Below are 27610 nucleotides of genomic sequence, written 5' to 3'. Positions count from 1 at the left end.
ACACCTGCGGTGACTTGCTGGTGACTCTACAGTCCCTGAGCCGCCAGGGTGAGAAGCGGAGCCTCCAGCTCTCCGGCAAGGTCAACGCCATGACTTTCACCTTTGACAACGTGCTCCCTGGAAAATACAAAAGTAAGAATTGGAATGCAACATCCTGTGGCCCTCACACACTTCTTGTCTTTGTAAACTTTCTAAAACTCAGGTCTCAAATTGTATCACGACCATGTACCTTTCCTTGCTTTAAGTCGTCTTTGCCTCGTGACCTTGACTGCATTATTTAGCGTTGGACAAGCATGGAGGAGTCCAGGCCCTGAGCTGACCGCCACCTTGTCTGCACAGCCCACTGGCTGCTTCTGTTAAGGGAGGGTGCCCCGACGTATGGCATTTTATTTCTAAAGGCCAGAAAAAGGAGTGTGAAATAGTTCCACTGATGTGTTCTACTAACTTAGCAGTACTGGTGCTGAGTACTGGCCATGGCAAGGTACTTGACCTCCCCGAAACTCAGTTTTCCCATCTGTAAAATAGACGTAATAGAACCTTTCTGCAGAATATAAGACTAAAAGAAGTAAAGTTTATAAAGCCCGTTGTGCAGAGAGCCAGCTAAGTAGCTGGTGCCCACAAATGTTACTTCCCTTTTCCTTGCCCTTCTTAAGAAGCCACTTCTTGCCTGTATTTCTGCTTTTTCAGAAATCAGCTTGGGGCTGCTGACAGTGGATAGCTTATAAAACAGACTGCTTTTTCTGGAATTATATTAATATTTTCTGTTATGGCAGGGCTTGGCAGACTACAAAAACTGCCTTTTTTATAAGCATAGTTTCCTTAGAATACAGCCTTGCCCATTTGTTTATGGATTCTCTATGGCTGCTCATGTGTAACAGTGGCCAAGTCGAGTGGTTGAGGCTGACAAAGCATGTGGCCTGCAAAACTGAAAAGAGTTGCAGAAAAAGTTTGTGGATCCCTGAATACCTTACTTGCAGCCTGATCTTACAGGCCCCATTAGATTTCTTTCTTGATGTAATGGACATTGGTTCGAGTTTTTCTTTCTTTTTTTTTGAAATTTAGCCTCGCTCTGTCACCCAGGCTGGAGTGTGGTGGCGCGACCTTGGCTCACTGCAACCTCTCCGCCTTCTGGGTGCAGGAGATTCTCTTGCCTCAGCTTCCCGAGTAGCTGGGATTACAGGCATGCACCACCATGCCTGGATAACTTTTGTATTTTTAGTAGAGATGGGGTTTTGCTATGTTGGTCAGACTGGTCTTGAACTCCTGGCTTCAAGCCATCCAACTGCCTCGGCCTCCCAGAGTGCTGGGATTATAGGCGTGAGCCACCACGCTCGACTCCAGGTTTTCTTTAGCAGTAATTTATTCCAAATACTGCTAGTTATAAATATATGTATGTGTATATTTCTATCTTTATGTCTACATACACACCTGCTTTTTAAAATTAGTTAATTCATGATCATTGTTTCTGGTGGCGTGCAGGGAGGTGGTGTGCTCCACGCCCACGTGTCCGTTTTTGGTGTTTGCTTTTGCAGTAAGCATCATGCATGAGGATTGGTGCTGGAAGAACAAGAGCCTGGAGGTGGAAGTGCTGGAGGATGACGTGTCTGCAGTTGAGTTCAGGCAGACGGGCTACATGCTGAGATGTTCCCTGTCTCACGCCATCACTCTGGTATGTACGGCTTATGGAGTCTCTTATTTGGAAAAACGCTCGCCTTGTGGATGTCAAGAAAGACTAACATCCCAGGCATATTGTAAACGTAGGCAAGTCAGATTTCCTTTTCTGCCTCTCCACTCGCCCACCTGTTATGCAACGCATAATCAGGAAGCATTTATACTCTCTCAGTGGAAGGACCCCTGTATTTAGGAGGTTTCCTTGTCCTGGCCGTACGCTAAATCTGACTGGTGATTCGGGTGGCCTTTGGTACAGTGCAGAGCACACTGGCTTTATATTATTAGGAATAATAGCTTTGGGTAAATTCATTTGCTGCTTCTCAGCCTCAGTTTTCACCGAAAATTGAGATCTTAATACCTACTTCTCAGGGTTATGGCAGGGCTTAAGTGAACCCTCTTAGGTATCAAAGTGTCCTTGGTGTACACCACTCTGTACTGCCAAGTGAGTTTCTCTGATATATATATATATATATACACACACATATATATACACACATATATATACACATATATATATATATATATATTTTTTTTTTTTTTTTTGAGATGGAGTCTTGCTCTGTTGCCCAGGCTGGAGTGCAGTGGCTCAATCTCGGCTCACTGAAACCTCCGCCTCCCGGGTTCAAGCGATTCTCCTGCCTCAGCCTCCCGAGTAGCTGGGACTAGAGGTGCGTGCCACCATGCCCAACTAATTTTTTTTTTTTTTTTTTTTTTTGTATTTTTGTTAGAGACAGAGTTCCACCATGTTGGCCAGACTGGTCTTAAAACTCCTGACCTCAGGGGATCCACCCGTGTTGGCCTAGCAGAGTGCTAGGATTACAGGTGTGAGCCATTGTGCCCCACCTTCTCTGGTGTATTTGTTCCAGCGCAGGGGAAGAAGCTGTAAACAGGATCTTAGCTTCTTGTTGACTGTGGTCTCTGTGGCCTGAAAGGCAGTGTGAAATGGGTTTCAGGAGCACCTCTGTAGATCCCTTCGTGAATTTCTATAATGTTTTGATGTCGAGCGGCGGCAGATGTCATCGTCAGGTCTTAGTTTCTCTGTAGAGAAACTAGAAGAATTGGAACTGGTGTTTCATGTGCCAGCTTACTCCCCTAACTGCTTAATTACAAAAACTCGACAGGTCGATTTGTTATAGGAGATCGATTAATATCCGGTTCATAATAAGTGATAGATATTTAGGAAACCTTTCCCTTCCAGCAGTGGAGTGGATTTCCAGCTCTCTTGTAATAAGATACTTTTTTTTTTTTTTGACACTTAACCCGTTCTTTATCTCCTCCCACTGTCCCCTCACTCGCCGGGCCCCAGCCACAGTGGTCCTCTGCAGTCCCACACCAAGTTCACTCCCTCCTCGGGGCCTTTGCACATACTCTCCCCTCTGCCTGGAGTGCTGTGTCTTCTCCAGAAACACTTCTCCCTCTCCTCTTCCCCTCCCCTCCTCTTCCCCTCCCCTCCTCTTCCCTCCCCTCTTCCCCTCTCCTCCTCTCCTCCTCTTCCCTCCCCTCTTCCCCTTTCCTATTCCCCTCCCCTCCTCATCCCTCCCCTCTTTCCCCTCTTCCCCTCCCCTCCTTCCCCTCTTCCCCTCCCCTCCTCTTCCCTCTCCTTTCTCCCCCTTCTCTCCCCTCCCCTCTGCCCCCTTCTCTCCCCTCCCCTCTCCTCTCCCCCTTCCCTCTCCTCCTTCTCTCCCCCTTCCCTCTCCTCCTTCTCTCCCCCTTCCCTCTCCTCTCCCCCTTCTCTCCCCTCTCCTCTCCCCCCTTTTCTCCACTCCCCTTTCCTCTCTCCCCTCCTCCTCTCTCATGTGACTATGCCTTGTGTGGTCGGTGCGCTGCATCACGTGGTCCCCAGGTGGAGGCCCTGGGTCATGCAGAGCCACAGAAAATGCTTAGTGAGGAGGCTGTGGGGGTCCAGTCAAGTGGGCTCTCCAGCTGCAGGGCTGGGGGTGTGAGCCAGGTGAGGACCTGTGTAGAGAGGAGGGCATGTGCAAGGAGTGGGGCCAGGAGCAGGACTGGACACTGCTGGCTCCACACAGGGGCCCAGCAGGGAGCTCGTATGCTGCTCATGCCTGAAGCAGACGCTGCACAAGCTGGAGGCCATGATGCGCATCCTGCAGGCAGAGACCACCGCGGGCACCGTGACGCCCACCGCCATCGGAGACAGCATCCTCAACATCACAGGTGCCGCGGCCTGTGCCCCATGCCACCCGTCCGCCCCACGTGGCCCGTCCGCCCCATGCCGCCCTTTCGTCTGCCTCCCTCCTCCCCACAACCGCCTCACCTTTGCCCCATCCCATCTTCGTCCCCCTTCCCTCCCCCCAATTCCCATCCTCATCCCCCTCCCCCAATTCCCATCCTCATCCCGCTCCAATTCCCATCCTTATCCCCCTCCAATTCCCATTCTCCTCCCCCTCCCCCTTCCCTATTACCATCCCTTTTCTCCATCTCTCTCCCCTTTTCTCCATTTCCCCCCCATCCTCCCCGTCCTTTTGTCCATTCCCCTCATCTTTCTTATCCCCCTTATTCTCCTTCCCCTCCCTTATTCCCCTTCCCCTCCCTTATCCCCCTTCCCCTCCCTTTCCTCCTGCTCCTCTTCTTCTCCCCTTTCTCTTTTCTCTACCCTTTTCCTTCCTTTTTCCTCCCTCTCCCCATCATCCCCCTCATCTTCATCCTCATCCCCATCCCCTTCCCCCTCCCCCTCCACCACTCTCTCTCCAGCTTCCCCCTTCCTTCTGCCTGCGCCTCGCTCTCTGCCCCCTCAGGTTCCCCCTTTCTCTCAGCCCCCACCCTCTGGCTCCCCCTTTTTGCCTGCCCCCACCCTCCCTCTGCCTCCCTGTCTCTGCACTGACCTCACGCCTGTCTGCAGGAGACCTCATCCACCTGGCCAGCTCAGACGTGTGGGCACCACAGCCCTCAGAGCTGGGAGCCGAGTCACCATCGCGGATGGTGGCGTCCCAGGCCTACAACCTGACCTCTGCCCTCATGCGCATCCTCACGCGCTCCCGCGTGCTCAATGAGGAGCACCTGACGCTGGCGGGTGAGGAGATCGTGGCCCAGGGCAAGCGATCGGACCCGCAGAGCCTGCTGTGCTATGGCGGCGCCCCAGGGCCTGGCTGCCACTTCTCCATCCCCTAGGCTTTCAGCAGGGCCCTGGCCAACCTCAGTGACGTGGTGCAGCTCATCTTTCTGGTGGACTCCAATCCCTTTCCCTTTGGCTATATCAGCAACTACACCGTCTCCACCAAGGTGGCCTCGATGGCGTTCCAGACACGGGCCGGCGCCCAGATCCCCATCGAGCGGCTGGCCTCAGAGCATGCCATCACCGTGAAGGTGCCCAACAACTCGGACTGGGCTGCCCGGGGCCACCGCAGCTCCGCCAACTCCGTTGTGGTCCAGCCCCAGGCCTCCGTCGGTGCTGTGGTCACCCTGGACAGCAGCAACCCTGCGGCCGTGCTGCATCTGCAGCTCAACTATACGCTGCTGGACGGTGCGTGCAGTGGGTGGGGCACACGCGGCCCCCTGGCCTTGTTCTTGGGGGGAAGGCCTTTCTCGTAGGGCTTCCATGGGTGTCTCTGGTGAAATTTGCTTTCTGTTTCATGGGCTGCTGGGGGCCTGGCCGGAGAGGAGCTGGGGGCCACGGAGAAGCAGGTGCCAGCTCTGGTGCAGAGGCTCCTATGGCCTTTCAGGCCCGTGGCAGAGGGTGGGCTCAGGAGGGCCATCGTGGGTGTCCCCCGGGTGGTTGAGCTTCCCGGCAGGCGTGTGACGTGCGCGTTCTGCCCCAGGCCGCTACCTGTCTGAGGAATCCGAGCCCTACCTGGCAGTCTGTTTGCACTCGGAGCCCCGGCCCAATGAGCACAACTGCTCGGCTAGCAGGAGGATCCGCCCAGAGTCACTCCAGGGTGCCGACCACCGGCCCTACACCTTCTTCATTTCCCCGGGGTGAGCTCTGCGGGCTGGCCTGGCAGGGCAGGGCAGGGCATCATGGGTCAGCATTGCCCGGGTTACTGGCCCTATGGGGACGGCAGGCAGCGAGGGGACTGGACCGGGTATGGGGGGACTCTGACATCCAACCTGGCGGAGCCTGGGCTCACATCCACTGCCCCTTCCCTGCCCAGGAGCAGAGACCCAGCAGGGAGTTACCATCTGAACCTCTCCAGCCACTTCCGCTGGTCGGCGCTGGAGGTGTCCGTGGGCCTGTACACGTCCCTGTGCCAGTACTTCAGCGAGGAGGACGTGGTGTGGCGGACAGAGGGGCTGCTGCCCCTGGAGGAGACCTCGCCCCGCCAGGCCATCTGCCTCACCTGCCACCTCACCGCCTTCGGCGCCAGCCTCTTCGTGCCCCCAAGCCATGTCCGCTTTGTCTTTCCTGTGAGTGACCCTGTGCTCCTGGGAGCCTCTGCAGAGTTGAGGAGGGCCTGGGTGGGCTTGGCTCTATCCTGAGACGGCACAGCTTGCACGTGACCTCCTGGGCCTGGCGGCTGTGTCCTCACAGGAGCCGACAGCGGATGTAAACTACATCGTCATGCTGACATGTGCTGTGTGCCTGGTGACCTACATGGTCATGGCCGCCATCCTGCACAAGCTGGACCAGTTGGATGCCAGCCGGGGCCGCGCCATCCCCTTCTGTGGGCAGCGGGGCCGCTTCAAGTACGAGATCCTCGTCAAGACAGGCTGGGGCCGGGGCTCAGGTGAGGGGCGCAGCGGGGTGGCAGGGCCTCCCTTGCTCTCACCGGCTGTGCTGGTTGCACCCTCTGGGAGTGAGTCTCGTTGCAGGCGTCAGAACAAGGCAGTTTTTGCAGTGCTGTGTGAAGGGCTCGTGTGTTCATCCTGGGAATGACCTCGTGAGCACTCACTGTCCCTGAGGACTAGGACAGCTCCCAGCTGGAAGTAGGTGCCAGTCAGTCAGGGTGGGCAGCCCACGTTCTGCACAGTAGCGTGGCCCCACAAGTGACGTGAGCATCGCTACCACTGTGGGAGACCGTGCATCCACCCGCAATCCTGACTGCATAGCTCGTCTCTCAGACGGAGGCGCCAGCACCCTCCCCGTGGCTGTTTCTTCAATACCTCCATTTTCCTTTCATTGGAATTGCCCTTCTGGCATTCCCTTTTTGGTTTCATTTTTCTTTTTTTGGAGACGGAGTCTCGCTCTGTTGCCCAGGCTGGAGTGCAATGGCGTGATCTTGGCTCACAGCAACTTCCAGCTCCTGGGTTTAAGCCATTCCCCTTAAGCGATTCTCCTGAGTAGCTGGGAGTACAGGTGCATGCCACCACACCCAGTTAATTTTTCACCATGTCGGCCAGGCGAACTCCTGACCTCAGGTGATCCGCCTGCCTCGGCCTGCCAGAGTGCTGGGATGACAGGTGTGAGCCACCACACCTGGCCGTGTTCCCATTTTTTATTTCCGTGCTGCTTTCATCTTCATTTCCCAGTTCTTTCTTTTGATTACCTACTTTTAAAAACTGTCGGCTGGGCGCGGTGGCTCACACCTGTAATCCGAGCACTTTGGGAGGCCGAGGCAGGCAAATCACGGGGTCAGGAGATCGAGACCATCCTGGCTAACGGTGAAACCCTGTCTCTACTAAAAAATACAAAAAAATTAGCCCGGCGTGGTGGCAGGCGCCTGTAGTCCCAGCTCCTCGGGAGACTGAGGTAGGAGAATGGCGTGAACCCAGGAGGCGGAGCTTGCAGTGAGCTGAGATTGCGCCACTGCACTCCAGCCTGGGTGACACAGCAAGACTCCATCTCAAAAAAAAAAAAAAGAGAAAAAATACTGTCACCTGGGTCTGTCACTGGGAGAGGAGGTGACACAGCTTCACGCTTTGCAGTCTGTGCATGAACTGAGGGACGGGTGTGTGGTGCGGGTCACCGGTTGTGGCTTGACTGAGGCGTGGACAGGTGTGCAGTGCGGGTCACTGGTTGTGGTGTGGACTGAGGCGTGTGCAGCCATGTTTGCATGTCACAAGTTACAGTTCTTTCCATGTAACTTAATCATGTCCTTGAGGTCCTGCTGTTTATTGGACAAATTGCAGTAACCGCAGCTCCTCGTGTATGGCAGAGCCGTGCAAAGCCGGGACTGCCTGTGTGGCTCCTTGAGTGCGCGGAGGCCAAAGCTGAGATGACTTGCCTGGGATGCCACACGTGTTGGGCAGCAGACCGAGCCTCCCACCCCTCCCTCTTGCCCTCCAGGTACCACGGCCCACGTGGGCATCATGCTGTATGGGGTGGACAGCCGGAGCAGCCACTGGCACCTGGACGGCGACAGAGCCTTCCACCGCAACAGCCTGGACATCTTCCGGATCGCCACCCGCACAGCCTGGGTAGCGTGTGGAAGATCCGAGTGTGGCACGACAACAAAGGTCTGTGCGGACCCTGCCAAGCTCTGCCCCTCTGCCCCCGCATTGGGGTGCCCTGCGAGCCTGACCTCCCTCCCGCGCCTCTGCAGGGCTCAGCCCTGCCTGGTTCCTGCAGCACATCATCGTCAGGGACCTGCAGACGGCACGCAGCCCCTTCTTCCTGGTCAATGACTGGCTTTCGGTGGAGACGGAGGCCAACGGGGGCCTGGTGGAGAAGGAGTTGCTGGCCGCGAGTAAGGCCTCGTTCCATGTTCCCACTCCGTGGGAGGTTGGGCAGGGTGGTCCTGCCCCGTGGCCTCCTGCAGTGCGGCCCTCCCTGCCTTCTAGGCGACGCAGCCCTGTTGCGCTTCCGGCGCCTGCTGGTGGCTGAGCTGCAGCGCGGCTTCTTTGACAAGCACATCTGGCTCTCCATATGGGACCGGCTGCCTCGTAGCTGTTTCACTCGCATCCAGAGGGCCACCTGCTGCGTTCTCCTCATCTGCCTCTTCCTGGGCGCCAACGCCGTGTGGTACGGGGCTGTTGGTGACTCTGCCTACAGGTGGGTGCCGTAGGGGTCGGGACAGCCTCTTCCTGCCCAGCCCTTCCTGCCCCTCAGCCTCACCTGTGTGGCCTCCTCTCCTCCACACAGCACGGGGCGTGTGTCCAGGCTGAGCCCGCTGAGCGTCGACACAGTCGCTGTTGGCCTGGTGTCCAGCGTGGTTGTCTATCCCGTCTACCTGGCCATCCTCTTTCTCTTCCGGATGTCCCGGAGCAAGGTGGGCTGGGGCTGGGGACCCGGGAGTACTGGGAATGGAGCCTGGGCCTCGGCACCATGCCCAGGGCCGCCACTTTCCAATGCTGCAGCCAGAGGGAAAGGCGTCCACCAAAGGCTGCTCGGGAAGGGTCAACACACTTGAGCAGCCTTAGCTAGACCAGGGAGAAAGAGAGAAGACTCAGAAGCCAGAATCGTGAAAGAACGAGGGCACTTTGCTAAGCAGACGCCACGGACAACTGCACAGCAGCACGCCAGATAACTCAGAAGAAGCAAGCACGCGGCTGTGCACGCTTCCGAAATGCACTCCAGAAGAAAATCTCAGTACGTCTATAGCAAGTGAAGAGGCCGAGTTGGTCCCTTAGAAACCTCCCAGTGGCCGGGCCGGGTGTGGTGGCTCACGCCTGTAATCCCAACACTTCAGGAGGCCGAGGTGGGCAGATCTGAGTCCAGGAGTCTGAGACCAGCCTGGGCAACATAGCAAGACCCCATCTATATAAAACATTAAAAAGGGCCAGGCACGGTGGCTCACGCCTGTAATCCCAACACTTTGGGAGGCCGAGGCGGGCAGATCACTTGAGGTCAGGAGTTCGAGACCAGCCTGGCCAACACAATGAAACCCCGTCTCTACTACAAATACAAAAACTTAGCTGGGCATGGTGGCGGGTGCCTGTAGTCCCAGCTACTCGAGAGGCTGAGGCAGGAGAATGGCATGAACCCAGGAGGCGGAGCTTGCAGTGAGCCGAGATTGCGCCACTGCACTCCATCCTGGGCAACGGAGCAAGACTCTGTCTCCAAAAAAAAAAAAAATCCCACAAAGAAAAGCCCAGGCTCAGAGCCTTCACGATAGAATTTTTCTAAGCAGTTAAGGACGAATTAACACCAATCCTTCACAGCCTCTTTCCAAGAATACAGCAGGTGGGAACTCTTCCCATTCATACGGAAACGGTAGGCCGCACCCCTTAGGAATACACATGTGGGGTCCTCAAGAGGTTACATGCAAACTAACCCCAGCAGCACACAGAGAAGGCGCATAAGCCGCGACCAGGAGGGGTTGCTCCCGAGTCCGTGGCAGGAACCAGAGGCCACATGTGGCTGCTCGTATTTAAGTTAATTAAAATGGAATGATGGCCGGGCGTGGTGGCTCACACCTGTAATCCCAGCACTTTGGGAGGCCGAGGCGGGCAGATCACTTGAGGTCAGGAGTTCCAAGACCAGCCTGGCCAACACAGTGAAACCCCGTCTCTACTAAAAATACAAAAAATTAGCTGGGCATCGTGGCAGGCACCTGTAATCCCAGCTACTCAGGAGGCTGAGCCAGGACAATCGCCTGAACGCGGGAGGTGGAGGTTGCAGTGAGCTGAGATTGCGCCAGTGCACTCCAGCCTGGGTGACAGAGCGAGACTCCCTCTAAAAAAAAAAAAAAATGAAATTTAAAACTCTGTTCCTTAGCTGCACCAGTCTGCTGTCAAGTGTTCAGTGGCACACGTCGCGAGCGGCTGCCATCACGGACGGTGCAGATGTCCCATATATCCAGCATTCTAGAACATTCTGTCAGATGGCACCGGGCTCTGCCCTGTCTGCTGAGGGGGTGGCTTCTCATCCCTGTCCTGAGCAGGTCTGAGCTGCCGCCTGCTGACCACTGCCCTCGTCCTGCAGGTGGCTGGGAGCCCGAGCCCCACACCTGCCGGGCAGCAGGTGCTGGATATTGAAAGCTGCCTGGACTCGTCCATGCTGGACAGCTCCTTCCTCACGTTCTCAGGCCTCCACGCTGAGGTGAGGGCTCTACTGGGGGTCCTGGGCTGGGCTGGGGGTCCTGCCGCCTTGGCGCAGCTTGGACTCAAGACACTGTGCACCTCTTAGCAGGCCTTTGCTGGACAGATGAAGAGTGACTTGTTTCTGGATGATTCTAAGAGGTGGGTTCCCTAGAGAAACCTCGAGCCCTGGTGCAGGTCACTGTGTCTGGGGTGCCGGGGGTGTGAGGGCTGCGTGTCCTTGCTGGGTGTCTGTGGCTCCATGTGGTCACACCACCTGGGAGCAGGTTTGCTCGGAAGCCCAGGGTGTCCGTGCGTGACTGGACGGGGGTGGGGTGTGTGTGTGACACATCCCCTGGTACCTTGCTGACCCCGCGCCACCTGCAGTCTGGTGTGCTGGCCCTCCAGCGAGGGAACCCAGTTGGCCGGACCTGCTCAGTGACCCGTCCATTGTGGGTAGCAATCTGCGGCACAACCCCCACTTACTGGGTCTCTCCTTTTACAACCAACACAACCGAAATCTAGGGCTTCTTTTTTTTTTTTTTTTTTTTTTTTTTTTTTTTTTTTTTTGAGACAGAGTCTCATTCCATTCTGTCACCCAGGCTGGAGTGCAATGGTACGATCTCGGCTCACTGCAGCCTCCGCCTCCCGGGTTCAAGGGATTGTCCCGCCTCAGCCTCCTGAGTAGCTGGGATTACAGGCGTGTGCCACCATGCCTGGCTAATTTTTGTATTTTTAGTAGAGACGGGGTTTCACCATGTTGGTCAGGCTGGTCTCGAACTCCTACCCTCGTGATCTGCCTGCCTCAGCCTCCCAAAGTGCTGGGATTACAGGCGTGAGCCACCATGCCCAGCCAAATCTAGGGCTGGAACATGGCTGCAGCATATAAGTAGAATTGAATTCCATAGTTTTGTTAACCCTGTTTTTTGTTTGTTTGTAGTTGTTGCTATTTTTGAGACAGAGTCTCGCTCTGTCGCCTAGGCTGGAGTGCAGTGGTGCAATCTCGGCTCACGGCAGACTCTGCCTCCCGGGTTCAAACTATTCTCCTGCCTCAGCCTCCCAAGTAGGTGGGACTACAGGCGCCTACCACCACACCCGGCTAATTTTTGTATTTTATTAGAGACAGGGTTTCACCATATTGGCCAGGCTGGTCTGCAACTCCTGACCTTGTGATCCGCCCACCTCGGCCTCCCAAAGTGCTGGGATTACAGGCGTGAGCCACCACACCCAGCCCCTGTTTTGTTTTTGTTTTGCTTGTTTCTTAGGGTTGTTTTTCTATTTATGGTAAAGGCATTGGCTTTCCATTTGTAGCATCAATAGAATATTTCCTGTTAACAATAACCTTATGTCATAGTAAATGGTAAAGGGATTTAAAGCAGTGGTTTTCAGCTGCCAGAGGCCTGAGTGAGTTTGGGCACACTCTGTGTGATCGGGCAGAAGGCCTGTGGGAAGTTTAGCCGAGGACAGGGCCAGGAAAGGTGATGGACAGTGGGGGTCTGTCCTGGTCACCAGGCCCCTGGGTCCTGCCCACCTGCTTGGAGCTCCCCACCCATCACACATGATGCTGCCAAGCCCTCTGGGTATTGTGGGCAAATACCTTAGGAGAGAAGCTGATGAACTTTGTTTCTTGAAATGCACAGATTCCTTGGACATCCCTGAGAGATCAATCATGAAAGTCAACTTGGTTTTCTCCCCCTCATTTGGGTTCAGAATTTAAAGTCCACACACACAGGCAGTAAGATGATATAGATAAGGACATCATCACTCGGTTTCGGATGTTAAAATGTCTAGGTGGGTTAGGGGTGATTTGAGATCACACAACCTTGTGCCACAAAGAGGAATTCCCAGGCCAGAGGGAGACATTTTATTGCCATGTTATGATCTTATCATTGAGTTGAAAGGCAATCTTGTTTCATTTTGGATTCTTTCTTATGTTTATGTCTTATAAGGGCACTTTGAATTTCCAAGCAAATAATAATTTTGAATTAGCTTTTAATCATTGACTTCTAGCACAGTTATATGATCAGAAACATGCTGTGTGATTTGATTGCTCTCAAACATATTGAGATTTGCTGGAATAAAATAAGTCAGGTTAATTTTTGTAAATGTACCATGCATGCTTAAAATGAATGTATGTACATTTGTTCCTGAGATACAGGTTGATGGGCGGATGGCTACATGGATGTGATGGAGATGGTTTACTATCGGGACCTTCCGCATCCTGCTGATGTTTTGTTGCTTAGGATATGAATGGCTGAGCGGAGGCTGTAAAACCTGGCACTCTGCTTGGGTATGAGGTTCTTCCTGCCATCCTGCCATCATTTGTTTTTTATGTTTTGTCGCCAAAAGTGACCTTGAGGAACCCTGGGAGCTCAGGAAGGAAGGAGCGCCCAGAAGCAGGGACAGGGAGCTGGTTGGGGAGGACCAGAAATCAGGTTTGTGAAGGTTCCAGAGAGGACCTGGCCTTGGGAGGAGTGTGGGGGACTGAGATGGGGGAGGGGTCATTGGAATGATGCGGGCGCTACTTGGAATGTCCATTGTGAGGCACCACCGGGGTCATCAGGGATTGGTGGAGAGGGAGTATGAAGCCCCAGGGTTGCTAAGGGAGGGCCCAGACCGAAGAAGGTTTGGTGGAAAGCAGAACCTTAGTCTCCCTCTAGTTGCTCCTAAGGCTCACGCTCCCTTGCCCCACGTGTCGTGTTGCTTCCCTGATCTTCTCTGTGACCTGTAGCTAAGCCTTCCACCAGCGCTTGAGTACTTAATTTGAACCGGATCCTTTCCCAGACCCTTTCTTCTCCTCCTCCTCCTCCACCTCCTCCAGGTGCCCAACAGCCCCCTTCTCCTCCTTTCCCTTCCCTTACTTCCCCCCTTCCCCTCCCCTTCCCCTTCCCCTCCCCCTCCCCAACGCAGATCCGGCCCCCGGTCCCCGTCCCCTTCCCTCCCCCCTGCCCTAAGCCACCTCCACCTCTGTCCTGGCCGCCTCAGGGCGCCTGAAAGGACCAGGACATGCGGGTGCGGTGGCTGCTCTTTTGGCTCCTCTTTTGGCTCCTGCTGGCATTTATCAGCCATCAGTCCACCTGTGTGAGTGGACGGGTGCTGTGGCTGCTCTTTCGGCTTCTCTTTTGGCTTCTCTTTTGGCTCCTGCTGGGATTTATCAGCCATCAGTCCACCTGTGTGAGTAGACGCTGGACCCGCGGGGTTTCTTCCTTTTTACTGGGCTGTGTCACGCGGCATGAAATGACACAGCTCAGGCCTGTAATCCCAGCACTTTAGGGGGCCGAGGTGGGCAGATCACTTGAGTCCAGGAGTTGAAGGCTAGCCAGGGCATCATAGCGAAACCCCATCTCTACAAAAAATTCCAAAAAAGATTAGTCGGGCCTGGTGGTGCGTACCTGTTATCCCAGTTACTGGAGAGGCTGAGGTGGGAGGATCGCTTGGGCCCAGGAGCTGGCCGTTGCAGTGAGCCGAGATGGCCCCGCTGCACTCTTGTCTCTAACAAACAAAACGGACCAAAACAAAGTGAAATGTCATTTGGTTTGTGTCATCTGGTTTGATGACTTTTTTTTTTTTTTTTTTAGACAGTCTCACTGTCGCCCAGGCTGGAGTGCAGTGGCAAGATCTCGGCTCACTGCAACCTCCGCTTCCGGGGTTCGAGCAATTGTCCTGCCTCAGCCTCCTGAGTAGCTCAGATTACAACGCCTGGCTAATTTTTGTATTTTTAGTAGAGACGGGGTTTCACCATGTTCGCCAGGATACTCTCCATCTCTTGACCTCGTGATCCGCCTGCCTCGGCCTCCCAGTGCTGGGATTACAGGCGTGAACCACCGCACCTGGCCAAAATATATAACCTTAAGTGTAAGTTTACTAACTTTGGAAAGTACATACACCAGCATAAACCAACCCCCTTTCAAGATCTACATTATTTTATTTATTTATTTTTTTGAGACAGTTTCTTCCTTGTTGCCCAGGCTGGAGTGCAATGGGGCAATAACAGCTCACCGCAACCTCTGCTTCCCAGGTTCGAGCGATTCTCCTGCCTCAGCCTCCCGAGTGGCTGGGATTACAGATATGTGCCACCACTCCCAGCTAATTTTGTATTTTTAGTAGAGATAGGGTTTCTCCATGTGGGTCAGGCTGGTTTTGAACTCCCGACCTCAGGTGATCCACCCGCCTCGGCCTCCCAAAACGTTGGGATTACAGGCGTGAACCACCGTGCCCAGCCAAGATCTACACGATTATGTCACCCCAGAAAGTGAACTCTCACTCTTCCCAGCCAGTCTCTTTCTTATCATAGGTTAGCTTGCTTATTCTGGAATTTCGCGTATACAGATGCATGCCATGCCATAGGTACTCTTTTGTGTCTGCTTTATTCTGCTCAACACCATGTTTCTGAAATCATTACCATTGTTGTATGGTTCTCTAACTCCATCATTTCCATTTCAGACTCAGCATATGCTGAGTTCAACCTGTTGAAGGGCTATCTCTGTTTAATTCACCATCTTGAAAGAAACATTTAAAATTGAGATGTTTTCAAGAATATATAGTTAAATCCTGAGGAATCGATGTAGAAATGTTATCACAAGCTGTCTGAACTTACTCAGGGGAAGTCTTTGTCTTCACTCACATAAGAGTCTAATGGAATTAATGTCAACAATCTTAGAGAAATCCCACACTATTCATGCCATTTTCATGATCTCCACCTTGGTAATTTTTTTTCTTTTTTTTGAGACCGAGTCTCGCTCTGTCACCCAGGTTGAAGTGCAGTGGTGCGATCTCGGCTCACTGCAACCTCTGCCTCCCGGGTTCAAGTGATTCTTCTGCCTCAGCCTCCCAAGTAGCTGGAACTATAGGCGCGTGCCACCATGCCCTGCTAATTTTTTGTACTTTTAGTAGAGATGGGTTTCACCGTGTTAGCTAGGATGGTCTCAATCTCCTGATCTCGCGGTCCACCCACCTCGGCTTCCCAAAGTGCTGGGATTGCAGGCGTGAGCCACCACGCCCGGCCCACCTTGTTAATTTTTAAGCACTAAAATTGGATTCTTATTTGTGAATGAAGTAATCTCTTCATTGTATTTTTTTTTTTTTTTTTTTTTTTACTTATGCTGAGCTTTAAATGACAAAGATTCATATAATCCAAGAGAGAAGTATTATTTAGAGGGATTCTTTTACCATGTGATATATAATAAATGCATCCAATGTTATACATCAATTTAAAAAACAAATAACTAAAGAAAAGATAACTACTGGCCAGGTGCAGTGGCTCACACCTGTATTCCCAGCACTTTGGGAGGCCGAGGCAGGTGGATCATGAGGTCAGGAGTTGGAGACCAGCCTGGCCAAGATGGTGAAACCCTGTTTCTACTAAAAATACAAAAATTAGCCGAGCGTGGTGGCAGGCGCCTGTAATCCCAGTTACTCAGTAGCTGAGGCAGGAGAATCGCTTGAACCTGGGAGGCGGAGGTTGCAGTGAGCTGACATCATGCCACTGCAATCTAGCCTGGGTGACAGAGCAAGACTTTGTCTCCAAACAAAAAGAAAAGATAATTACTTTATACTTAGCTTGTCTTAGCCATGAGTGACGGGCTGCATGTGGCCCAGGACAGTTTTGAATGCAGTTCAACACAAATTTGTAAACTTTCTTAAAACGTTAGGAGATTTTGGCCAGGTACAGTGGCTCATGCCTGTAATCCCAGCACTTTGGGAGGCTGAGGCGGGCAGATTACCTGAGGTCAGGAGTTCGAGACCACCCTGGCCAACATGGCAAAACCCCATCTCCACAAAAAATACAAAAATTTGCTGAGTGCACTGTCAGGCACCTGTACTCCCAGCTACTCAGGAGGCTGAGGCAGGAGAATCGCTTGAACCTAAGAGGCAGAGGTTGCAGTGAGCCGAGAGCACACCACTGCACTCCAGCCTGGGTGACAGAGTGAGACCCCATCTCAAAAACAAACAAAAACAAAAACAAAATGGCTGGGCACGGTGGCTCACACCTGTAATCCCAGCACTTTGGGAGGCCGAGGCAGGCAGATCGCCTGTCGGGAGTTCAAGGCCAGACTGGCCAACATGGTGAAACCTCATCTCTACTAAAAATACAAAAATTAGTCGGGCATGGTGGCAGAGACCTGTAATCTCAGCTGCTCGGGAGGCTGAGGGAGGAGAATGGCTTGAGCCCAGGAGCTGGAGGTTGCAGTGAGCCGAGATTGCACCACTGCACTCCAGCCTGGGCGACTGAGTGGTGCGGAACTCTGTCTCAAAAAAAAAAAAAAGAGGTTTTTTTTAGATCATCAGCTGTTGTTAGTGTTAGTGTATGTTATGTGTGGCTCAAGACAACTTTGCTTCTTTTAATATAGGCAGGGAAGTCAAAAGATTGGATATCCCTGCTTTATACCAAGAAAGACAACACCCCACATTTGCAATGCCTAAAAACACTACCAGCCGTCTGAAAAACATGAGACTTCTAACTTCTGTTCTTTTTTGTAGCAGTGGAATCCCACGGTGATATCTGAGGGATGTGGTTACCTTTTGGAGGAGGTTGACGGTTTCTAAGGATGATTCTTTCTGAGTGAAATATTGTCAGTGTCATTGACCTTTTCATTATTTCAACTATTATTATTCCAGGTTATCAATACTCTGGCTGACCTTCGTCATCGTGGGACTGACTTTGGTGGAAGTCTTTGGTTACTTATCAGTACTGTGTTTCTGAGAAGTTATAAATTTGCCATCTCCCTCTGCACAAGTTACCTTTCTGTGAGTATACTAACTTTCTGTAGAGGTATACTTGTAATCACAAATAAGAATAAATTATATGAAACAATTCACGTTTCTGGACTTCATTATGAATATGTGGTTTTACCCCAAAAATCAGGGAAATGATTTATTAGCATAAGAATTATGAAAATACCTGCCATTTACATTATGAAAATTAAATAAGTCGGTGTTTGTTTAATAGAATGTCAACAGAGCTTTTGGTCAAAAATAAGTTTTTTTAACCTTTGTGCTATTTGTCACAGATGGAGTATAAGGTTTCGTCACTGAAATAGGAAAGTCTTTCTAAACTCTTCTGCTTTATAGTTCTATCGTATGGGTGGAAGGAAAGCTTCCAATCTCCTCTCTGAAGATTCCCTGCAGAAATGAGCTGACAACAGACAGCTTAACAGGAAAAGAAAAACATAGAACAGGCATAAACATGGGAACCAGCTGAAAAATGAGACTGCTAGAAAGGCTGGATGGTTGATGCTTAAAGAGCACCCTCTTGTGAGGGGAGAGGGAGATAGATGGAGATGTAGGCCATTTAGAGGGGCAGCAAATGATTTTTAGGGGAAATGAAAGAGCCCAAGGAACAAACAGTTGGCCTGAGACAAAGTTCCTCTGAGGTCATAGGGACGAGGTGACAAACTGCCGGAAGGTGAAGGGCAGAACTGCACTGCGTCTCATGATGCAGAGAAAGCCCCAGAGAATCTCTTAGAACTGCCCTCCAAGAGAATCAATGAAAAGTGTGTCTGGGCAGGGTAATTTTGAATGACATCATTCAAAGTGCATGTTCCCACTTGCAACTGGAGAGAGATCAGTATGTCAAAAGTCTGTACTTGGTAAGAATTTGGCTGCTAAGTTGTGCCATAATTTGTCTTTTGAGCCTTTTTTCCTTTGGGTAAGTTGAGCTCTACATTTTGTCTTGCCATTCATGACAGTAAAAATGTGGTCGTCTGGGGGCTGAACCTCCTTCTGAACAATGATCCAAGATAAAAGTACTAATACCACAATGCTTTTTTATATTCAAGGGAAGAGGAAGTATGTTTCAGTTTTACCACCTAGATAATTACACGTCATTTGGCACTGCCTTTCAAGATATGTAGAAAACAGAAAATATATGAGCTATGAAGATATCTAGGCACATTTAACATTCTCTGTGCCACTTAGTCCTTCCTGAACAGAGAATTTTCGGTATAAATTGGAGGAAGCTTTTTTTTTTTTTTTTTTTTTTTTCTTTTCTCACCCCCAAGACGAGTCTCCCTCTGTTGCCCAGGCTGGAGTATAATGGTGTGAGCTCAGCTCACTGCAACCTCCACCTCCTGGCTTCAAGTGATTCCCCTGCCTCAGCCTCTCAAGTAGCTGGGATTACAGGTGCCCACCACCATGCCCAGCTAATTTTTGTATTTTTAGTAGAGTCGGGGTTTTACCATGTTGGCCAGGCTAGTCTCAAAACGACCTCAAATGATCCACCCGCCTCAGCCTCCCAAAGTGCTGGGATTACAAGCGTGAGCCACCACGTGAGCCAGGGGAAGTTTTTTAAATTTACCACTTTTTAACAATTCCATTTAGGAAAGTTCAGTTGAGCTGTTGGACTTGGACAACTTCGTACCTCTCATCTTTGTCCTTGTCATCTAGTCATCTATACCATTACCTCCTAAGGGATATCATGGGTGCCATGAAGCATTCATGCGTGATGGCATTTCTTTGCTTCTCATTTCTTCATGTGTTTGACATTTCTCCTAGCTCCAAACTGGGCCAGCTACCTTTCCTATGAAATCTAGCAGTAGCTGTGGGATAGACGTGGTTGCTCTTTTCATCTTTTTAGATTACCCGTTGCTTCTCTCGAAATCCTAGTACATGATTTTTTTTTTATCCTATGTGCAGAAATCAGGAAAAAACAAATTCTACAAAGAATTTGAAAGATATTATTTCAGGCCAGGTGTGGTGGCTCATGCCTGTAATCCCAGCACTTTGGGAGGCTGAGGCAGGTGGATCACTTGAGGTCAGGAGTTCAAGACCAGATGGGCCAACATGGTGAAACCCCATCTCTACTAAAAAGACAAAAATTAGCCAGGCATGGTAGCGGGCACCTGTAATCCCAGCTACTTGGGAGGCCGAGGCACAAGAATCGCTTGAATCTGGGAGGTGGAGGTTGCCGTGCGCCAAGATAGCGCCACTGCACTTCAGCATGGTTGAGTGACACTCCGTCTCAAGAAAAAAGTCATTTCAATGACTACCTCAGGAGATTCATAGGTATCTGACCCACATCTGAGATGGGATTTGCATTGCATTTTAGCTATGATGAGAACAAATATTTAATATCTTTGAAGATTAAAAGCATACTGTGATAATACGGAAATCTTGGTGGGAATTCAGTCATTAGTGAGAATGTTTTGCGTTAAGTTCAAACCAGCCTCAACGAAGCTGATGTGAGGGAAGGGAAAGTGAACTCTGAGTAGAGCAGGGACAGAAGGAAGATGCTCCAGTGCAGATCAGGAAGGAGCAGGTGGTGAAATGTTACAAATTCTAGAACTCAGAGAGCTGAAGGTAATTACTTCCTTTTCAGGTTGTGAAACATGTTAACCTGTGGTAAAATACTTACAAGATGATAATTACCATCTAACCGTGTTGAAGTGTGCAGTTCAGTTGTGTGAAGTATATTCATGTCATTTTTTTTTTTTTTTTTTTTTTTGAGACGGAGTCTCACTCTGTCACCAGGCTGGAGTGCAGTGGTGGGATCTTGGCTCACTGCAACCTCTGCCTCCTGGGTTCAAGCAGTTCTCCTGCCTCAGCCTCCCGAGTAGCTGGGACTACTGGCGTGCATCACCATGCTCAGCTAATTTTTGTATTTTTAGTAGAGACGGGGTTTCACCATGTTGCCCAGGATGGTCTCCATCTCTTGACCTTGTGATTCACCCGCCTCAGCCTCCGAAAGTGCTGGGATTACATGCGTGAGCTACCGCACCTGGCCTATTTTTTTTTTTTTTTTTGAGACAGAGTTTCAATTTTGTTGCCCAGGTTGGAGTGCAATGGCACAATCTCAGCTCACCACAACCTTTTCCTGCTGGGTTCAAGTGATTCTCCTGCCTCAGCCTCCCGACTAGCTGGGATTACAGGCATGCACCACCATGCCTGGCTAATTTTGCATTTTTAGCAGAGACAGCGTTTCTCCATGTTGGTGAGGCTGGTCTCAAACTCCCGACCTCAGGTGATCCGCCTGCCTCGGCCTCCCAAAGTGCTGGGATTACAGGAGTGAGCCACCGTGCCAGCCTCATGTCATTCGTGTGTGTGTGTGTGTGTGTGTGTGTGTGTGTGTGTGTGTGTGAGACAGAGTCTCATTGTGTCGCTCAGGCTGGAGTGCAGTGGTGTGATCTCGGCTCACTGCAACCTCCGCCTCCCAGCTTCAAACGGTTTTGTGCCTCAGCCTCCCGAGTAGCTCAGATTACAGGCGCCCGCTGCCATGCCCGGCTAATTTTTGCAGTTTTAGTAGCGACAGGGTTTCACCATCTTGTCCAGGCTGGTCTTGAACTCCTGACCCCGTGATCCACCTGCCTCTGCCTCCCAAAGTACTGGGATTATACGCATGAGCCACCGTGCCCAGCCGTCATTCTTATATTATTATTTCCTAGGTGTCTTTCCTGAAGACTCTCTTCCCGTCTCAAAATGGACATGATGGATCCACGGATGTACAGCAGAGAGCCAGGAGGTCCAACCACCGTAGACAGGAAGGTATGGCTCTGTTGGAGTCCCCATAGTGTGGAAATGAGTTTGCCCTGGAAAGGGAAAGAACAGCTTCTTGCCCTCAGGTTTCTCACCTTCTCCTCTCCTCACTCTGACCAAGGGCTGAGGTCCATTTGTATGCACACAAAGAAAAGAGTTTCTTCCTTTCTAGGAATTAAAATTGTCCTGGAAGCCATCTTTACTTTATGGAGACAGGTGAAAACCAAAGTTCGAGCTAAAATCCATAAGATGAAGGTGACAACAAAAGTCAACCGTCATGACAAAATCAATGGAAAGAGGAAGACCACCAAAGAACAGTAAGATGTGCCTTGATACAAATACTGTTGTATGAACCATGTGCCAATCAAAGTAGACAACTGTAAAGTCCTTGAGAATATTTTCTACAATATTTGTGGCAAATTCAGTGGGTTCATAATTGAGTTTGTCCTTTCTGCTTCATTAGTTTAAGATGTATAATTCCTTTCCCTTCCTACATTCTTGTTTGTAATTTTTTTGGGGGAAGAGGAGTTGCTAGTACTGGCATTGGTTTTCCTTTCTCTCTCTCTCTTTTTTTTTTTTTCCTGAGATGGAGCTTTGCTCTTGTTGCCCAGGCTGTAGTGCAATGGCACAATCTCAGCTCACTGCCTTTTGGGTTCAAGCAATTCTCCTGCCTCAGCCTCCCAAGTAGCTGGGATTACTGGTGCCCACCACCACGCCCAGCTAATTTTTGTATTTTTCCTAGAGATGGGGTTTCACCATGTTGTCCAGGCTGGTCTCGAACTTCTGACCTCAGGTAATCCACCCGCCTCAGCCTCCCAAAGTGCTGGGATTAGAGGCGTGAGCCACCACACCCAGCCTTTTTTTTTTTTTTTTAATTTTGAGATAGAGTCTCGCTCTGTCGCCCAGGCTGGAGTGCTATGGTGCAATCTTGGCTCACTGCAACCTCTGCCTCCCAGTTTGAAGCAACTCTGCCTCAGCTTCCCGAGTAGCTTGGATTACAGGTGTGTGCCGCCACATTCGGCCTTTTTTTTTTTTTTTTTTTTTTTTTGAGACAGAGTCTCACTCTGTCACCCAGGCTAGAGTGCAGTGGCATGATCTTGGCTCACTGCAACCTCCGCCTCCCAGGTTCAAACGATTCTTATCCCTCAGCCTCTTGAGTAGCTGGGACTACAGGCATATGCCACCATGCCCGGATAATTTTTGTATTTTTAGTAGAGGCGGTGTTTCGCCATATTGGCCAAGCTGGTCTAGAACTCCTGACGTCATTATCCGCACACCTCGGCCTCCCAATGTGCTGGGATTACAGGTGTGAGCCACCGTGCCCAGCCCAATTTTTGTATTTTTAGTAGAGACAGGGGTTCACCATGTTGGCCAGGCTAGTCTTGAACTCCTGACCTCAGGTGATCTGCCTACCTCAGCCTCCCAGTGTGAGCCACCGCACCCAGCCTGGATTGTTGAATTCAATGCTTGGGTCACCTCCAGATTCATTTTCACAGTCTTTCATGTTTTGGTCATATTACATTGTATTTTGCTGCCATATGACTGATCTTTTTTGTTAAATGTGAGATACTTGTTAAAAAATAGTTAGCAATGAATTGAGGCCTAGTAGCATGTTATCTTGCTGCAGAAGAGATGGGAGTCTACTTCTGGGGGATGGTCAGGGGTCCTCCATAGAGGCTGCAATTGAGGTCGTCGGTGCAGGCTCAGTCCCTACAAAGGCCAGGGTATTTCCTGTCCACCTCTATTCTGTTGCATGACCCTTCTGGGTCTCAACCAGAGCCAGTGGACTTCAGTATGGGTCGCTTTCATTGGCAGACGCTCAATCCACTTGTTTTCTATCTAACCCCACACATGTGTGCAAAAGCTGCTCTGCTTCTTTGCATCTCAGTAGTTCCTTCTGGAATTCAGCAATGAAACTCAGGGAAATGGGTTCCAAATGCGAGGCTGACTTTCGTCCTGGGTTTCCTTCTTCTCCGTCTTCACCTCGTGTCTGTTTACTGCCATGTTAGCAATTTGATGTATTCAATCATGGGTTTTATATTCTGTTTGGTGTCCCCCATTGTTCTCATCGGAGATCAGAAGCTTCAGATGCACTTATGTCAACTCAAGAGTAGAATGCTTCCTTAGCTTCCCTCCAGAGTCAGGTTTTGTGTTTCTAGTTCCCAAGTGCACAGCAGGAGTAGTGATGTCCTCACTGGCTTCTCATTTGCATTAAACTGTGAGCTTCTTTAGCGTGGGGACAGGACCCTGCTCCCATTGCATTCTCAGCACCTCACCACACACTCCTTGTTGGAGGCCACTCCAGACAGCATGTGCTGAAGGATACCCTGTGGTCAGAAACAAGTTCATTAACTTTCTCTTTGAAGTGTTTTCGTCCCTGTTTCCTAGCGTTCTGGGAATTTTACACATCCTTCCTATAAAACCAAGTATCAGGTGAGATCCTTAGGATCAGGACCATGAATCAAGTGGTGTGAGGGCAACACAGCAAACTTACCCTTTTTAGGCCGTTTCCTTTTTCTGCCCTCAATCTCTGTGAACTGAACCTTGTTAAAGTCAGTCAACACCAGGGTGGATGGTTTGCAGTTGTCACCTATTTTCAGGACATAACACCCTGACTTAGGAGCCATGCCGATCATTTCTAATTCAATAGATGCGCCCAGCATTCAGATTGCCTTTTCAGGTTCTTTAAAGTCGATGACAAGAGTTCCAGTCCTGAATCATGGCAAAGTGCAGTAGTGAACTGCGGGGTTAATGACACCATATTCTGGAAGGATCTCTCTATGGCTGATGGTCTCAGTTCCGGCATGAGCCTCTGGGTCTCACACAGGAGGAGTCAGATGAGGAGCAATCCTCTGCTTCCGATGGAGTTAGTTGTGATGAATTGGTGAGGTCTGGTTTTTCACACTGAACTAAAATGAGCTTTTGCTGCGTCAAGCACAAGACTGACCCCAGAGACACACATAGTGCACCTCATAGAAGCTTTTAATAGTCTTTATATTTACTAAAGAATAGGACTAACTATGGAACTATGAAGATGAGCTGGAAATGATAGGTGACTTGCCAGCAGGCCAGAGTGTGACTTTTTTTTGTCCCTCAATGGGAGGTGTCCATTCTTCCTTCAGTTGTGAGAATCAGTTGGTTCATTTATGGGAAGGTTGCAGGGGGGGATCTTTGAATCACAGCCTTCAGATGCCAGAAGGGCAGAGGGAATCCCACACGGGCTGGTGGATCATGTGTGTGCATTTCTCTCCCTTCTAGTCTGAGGAAACTAAGTATGAAAGGACGTGAGCATGCAGCAAAGGAGAGGCAGCTATCAGAGGCAGAGGAAAATGGGAAATTGGATATGAAAGAAATACAAACCTACAAGTGAGTTCAGAAACTGAACCCCACCCTCTTGGGAAACGCCCATTGGAGTGTTGTTTTTAACCTTTGTACAATGTTTAGACCCAGTAAATGCATAAATAGAAACAAATGGTCAGAAGACATATCGTGAGAGAGAGAGAGAGTTCACAAAACAGAAAACAAAGTACCTTAATATTTACCAGTGACCAAAAGATGTGAAGCAGCAAAACGTCTCCTGACCCCATTGCCAGCTAGACTGTGTGGAAACTCAGTTCATACCAGCCATTCTAGGGGTGGGGTGAGTTGTTGTCATCCTTAGGAAAGTGTGTTGTAGGATCAACCACATCCTTCAAAAGGACTATGCCTGTTTATAAGCCCAGCTGTTTCTGCCCTGTGAAACACGGTAAGGATATTAATACAAAGAGAATACAGCTTTACGATAAAAGATGCTCAATGAAGGATGAATTAGGGATATACTGAGAATGGGGAAGGAAACTGTCATCTCAGAAGTCAGCAGGCAGTAAGCAAGAGGAGGAATCAATATAGCAACAGTTTGGATCAGACTGTACAGTTTTTTGTTTTTGTTTTTGGTTTTGTTTTTCTGAGATGGAGTCTCGCTGTGTCACCCAGGCTGGAGTGCAATGACGTGATCTTGGCTCACTGCAACCTCCGCCTCCCAGGTTCAAGTGATTCCCTTGCCTCAGCCTCCCGAGTAGCTGGGATTACAGGTGCCTGCCACCACGCCCGGCTAATGTTTTGTATTTTTAGTAGAGACGGGGTTTCACTGTATTAGCCAGGATGGTCTCAATCTCCTGACCTCGTGATCCATCCGCCTCGCCCTCCCAGAGTGCTGGGATTACAGGCATCAGCCACCGTGACCGGCTCAGACTGTACTCTTACAGCCATCTGAAATAAGTTTTCTAGGTAGAGATAGATTGTGTAAGGGTACAGTTGTGAGGATAACAGAAACGTGGCAGATTATTTAAAATCATCCTGAAAGTGGTGCTTTATCTGATGAAAGTGATTGTAATCCATAGGGAACTGTTTGAACGTGCGCAAGCGTTGCGGCGGCGGGCAGAGGACTACTACAAATGCAAAGTAAGGAGCTTCCTCCCCGCAGCTGCAGGATAGTTCAGTGCTGATGCAGATGATGCCACGGCCCTTAGACTCTCTCAACATTCAATTTCTCATGTGTTGGCTTTTTCAGATCCCCCCTTCTGCAAGAAAGCCTCTTTGCAACTGGGTAAGTTTGCTTGTTTTCCTTGCTTTTGGACATAGTCTGCCAGGTCAGGACGTGGATACATTTTTCTCCCTACGGCTCTGTGCTTAAGCCCTGCAGAGGGAGATGGCAGAGAGGAAGGCTGCCTACAAGTATCACAGTCCCATCCCTCTTGGTAACCGTGTTGTGCAAAAACACCTTCATCCCCACCCAGTGGGGCCCCGATCTAATATTCTAAGTGTCAGAGGTTCCGTATTTGTAATAGCAAATGGGCCCTGACTGTAAATTAGTGAAGAGTGAATGTAACTTATTACCCACAGGGACAATTCCAAGTGAAGGCCTTAAATGATGCTCAGCTAAGCTGGTTCTTGTGTGGCCTCTGTACCTTCAAAAGCTGTCGAGTCCTATGATTACACGTGATGGGACTTGTACACTTGAAGTGAAACACAGTTTTAAAACTTGCTTTGTTTAGAATTCCCACCTCATTTTTGCATGGACAAAAGTATTCTTTATGTCCTAGTGCACTTACAATTTGGTATTACCTGGGAGTGAAAAGAAATATTACAGCCATGCCTAACTGACTTCTTGAGGTAAGATTGTTCTGTCAGAAAACCCTCTCCCAGTTCCCCTGCAGCTCTTCAGGAATCCACATCTCTCCAGAGCTCTTTGTTCTCATGGGTGGCACCTCCAGAGTGAAGAAGATTCTTTGTCAAGAAGGGAAACAGAGGGGAAATGAGAGGGTCCTGCAGGCAGAGCTGGAATCAACTTCCACTCTGCCTCTTGCAAGCTGTGTGACCCTGGGCACAATTTCTCCTTCCTCTGGAAACCTCTGTTTTCTTGGATTTGGAGCAGGGTGGTCACACTGACCTTGCAGAGTTCTGAGAATCAGAGACAGAACATAAAAGGCCTGGAAAACATTCTCCAAAAAGAAGCTGCAACATGTGTGGACAATGGGCTTTTCATGCCTCTCTTACTGTCTCTTACTGTCTGTTGACCTGGTGCAAGAAACATGCTCTGGTGATGGCTGTGAGGGAGGAATGAGGATAGACATAGACACTCCTGTGTCTCAAACATGCTTCTGTATTACTCTGTTATGACTCTGTCTTCCCTGGGGCAGGACCCCAGCCTGCCTACATTTGCAGACAGACACAGTGGCATGTGGAGACAACAGTGTGTCCCAATGACTTTTCTTTACCCCCCAGCTGTCGGCAGTACTCAGTGGAAGGGTGATATTATGACACTGATACTGCTATTCTGAAACCTGGAGGATGGAAAGGTGCAAAAATCTATCACCAGCAACAGAAGGTGCAGACTGTGTTGGTGGCGGTAATTTTGTCCATCAAATGAATATGTGTGAAAACATTCCCTCCTTTGGCCCTACAGGTCAGAATGGCGGCAGCGGAGCATCGTCATTCTTCAGGATTGCCCTACCGGCCCTACCTCACAGCTGAAACTTTAAAAACCAGGATGGGCCGCCAGCCACCTCCTCCAACTCAACAATGTTCTATAAAGGATAACTCCCTGAGCCTCAAGACACCTCCCGAGTGTCCGCTCCATCCCCTTCCACCCTCAGCGGATGATAATCTCAAGATACCTCCCGAGTGTCTCCTCACTCCTCTTCCACCCTCAGCTCCACCCTCAGCTCCACCCTCAGCGGATAATCTCAAGACACCTCCCGCATGTGCGCTCTATCCCCCTCCACCCTCAGCGGATGATAATCTCAAGACACCTCCCGAGTGTCTGATCACTCCGCTTCCACCCTGAGCGGATGATAATCTCAAGAAACTAACAAAGAATAAATAAATAATATAAAAATAAAATGAATACTGCAGTCCTTATGTTATTGCTTTGTTTCAATATCTGGTATGATTGCCTGAGGGACCTGAGGTTTTTAATCGTAGGGTTTTTTTTTTAATCTTTAGAAGTGGTTGGTTATGTAAAATATTATTATTTGGTTTTTTTTTTTTGAGGCTGGATTTTGCTCTGTCACCCAGGCTGGAGTGCAGTGGCTCGATCACAGCTCACTGCAGCCTCAACCTCCTGGGCTTCAAGCAATCC

The 27610-nt window shown here is 50.3% G+C and overlaps 1 protein-coding gene across 1 annotated transcript; it reads left to right on the top strand.

Annotated features, from left to right (window-relative positions):
• Positions 1 to 27372, top strand: LOC112207901 (polycystin-1). Its single transcript, XM_054669333.2, is given in 20 exon segments — positions 1 to 132; positions 1533 to 1669; positions 3699 to 3843; positions 4887 to 5149; positions 5445 to 5601; positions 5778 to 6030; positions 6155 to 6350; positions 7850 to 7963; positions 7966 to 8019; positions 8106 to 8249; positions 8344 to 8554; positions 8645 to 8771; positions 10427 to 10543; positions 17140 to 17268; positions 20901 to 21000; positions 21164 to 21308; positions 24250 to 24357; positions 25371 to 25431; positions 25541 to 25576; positions 26936 to 27372. Coding segments are annotated over 19 exon segments (2769 nt in total). The 5' UTR covers positions 1 to 132; positions 1533 to 1641; the 3' UTR covers positions 27317 to 27372.
• The last annotated feature ends 238 nt before the right edge of the window (positions 27373 to 27610 follow it).

The sequence above is a fragment of the Pan troglodytes genome, chromosome 18 (genome assembly GCF_028858775.2).
Source record: "Pan troglodytes isolate AG18354 chromosome 18, NHGRI_mPanTro3-v2.0_pri, whole genome shotgun sequence".
NCBI lineage: Eukaryota > Metazoa > Chordata > Mammalia > Primates > Hominidae > Pan > Pan troglodytes.
Note: the sequence above shows the minus strand (reverse complement) of the source record. Positions and strands in the feature narration are given on the sequence as shown.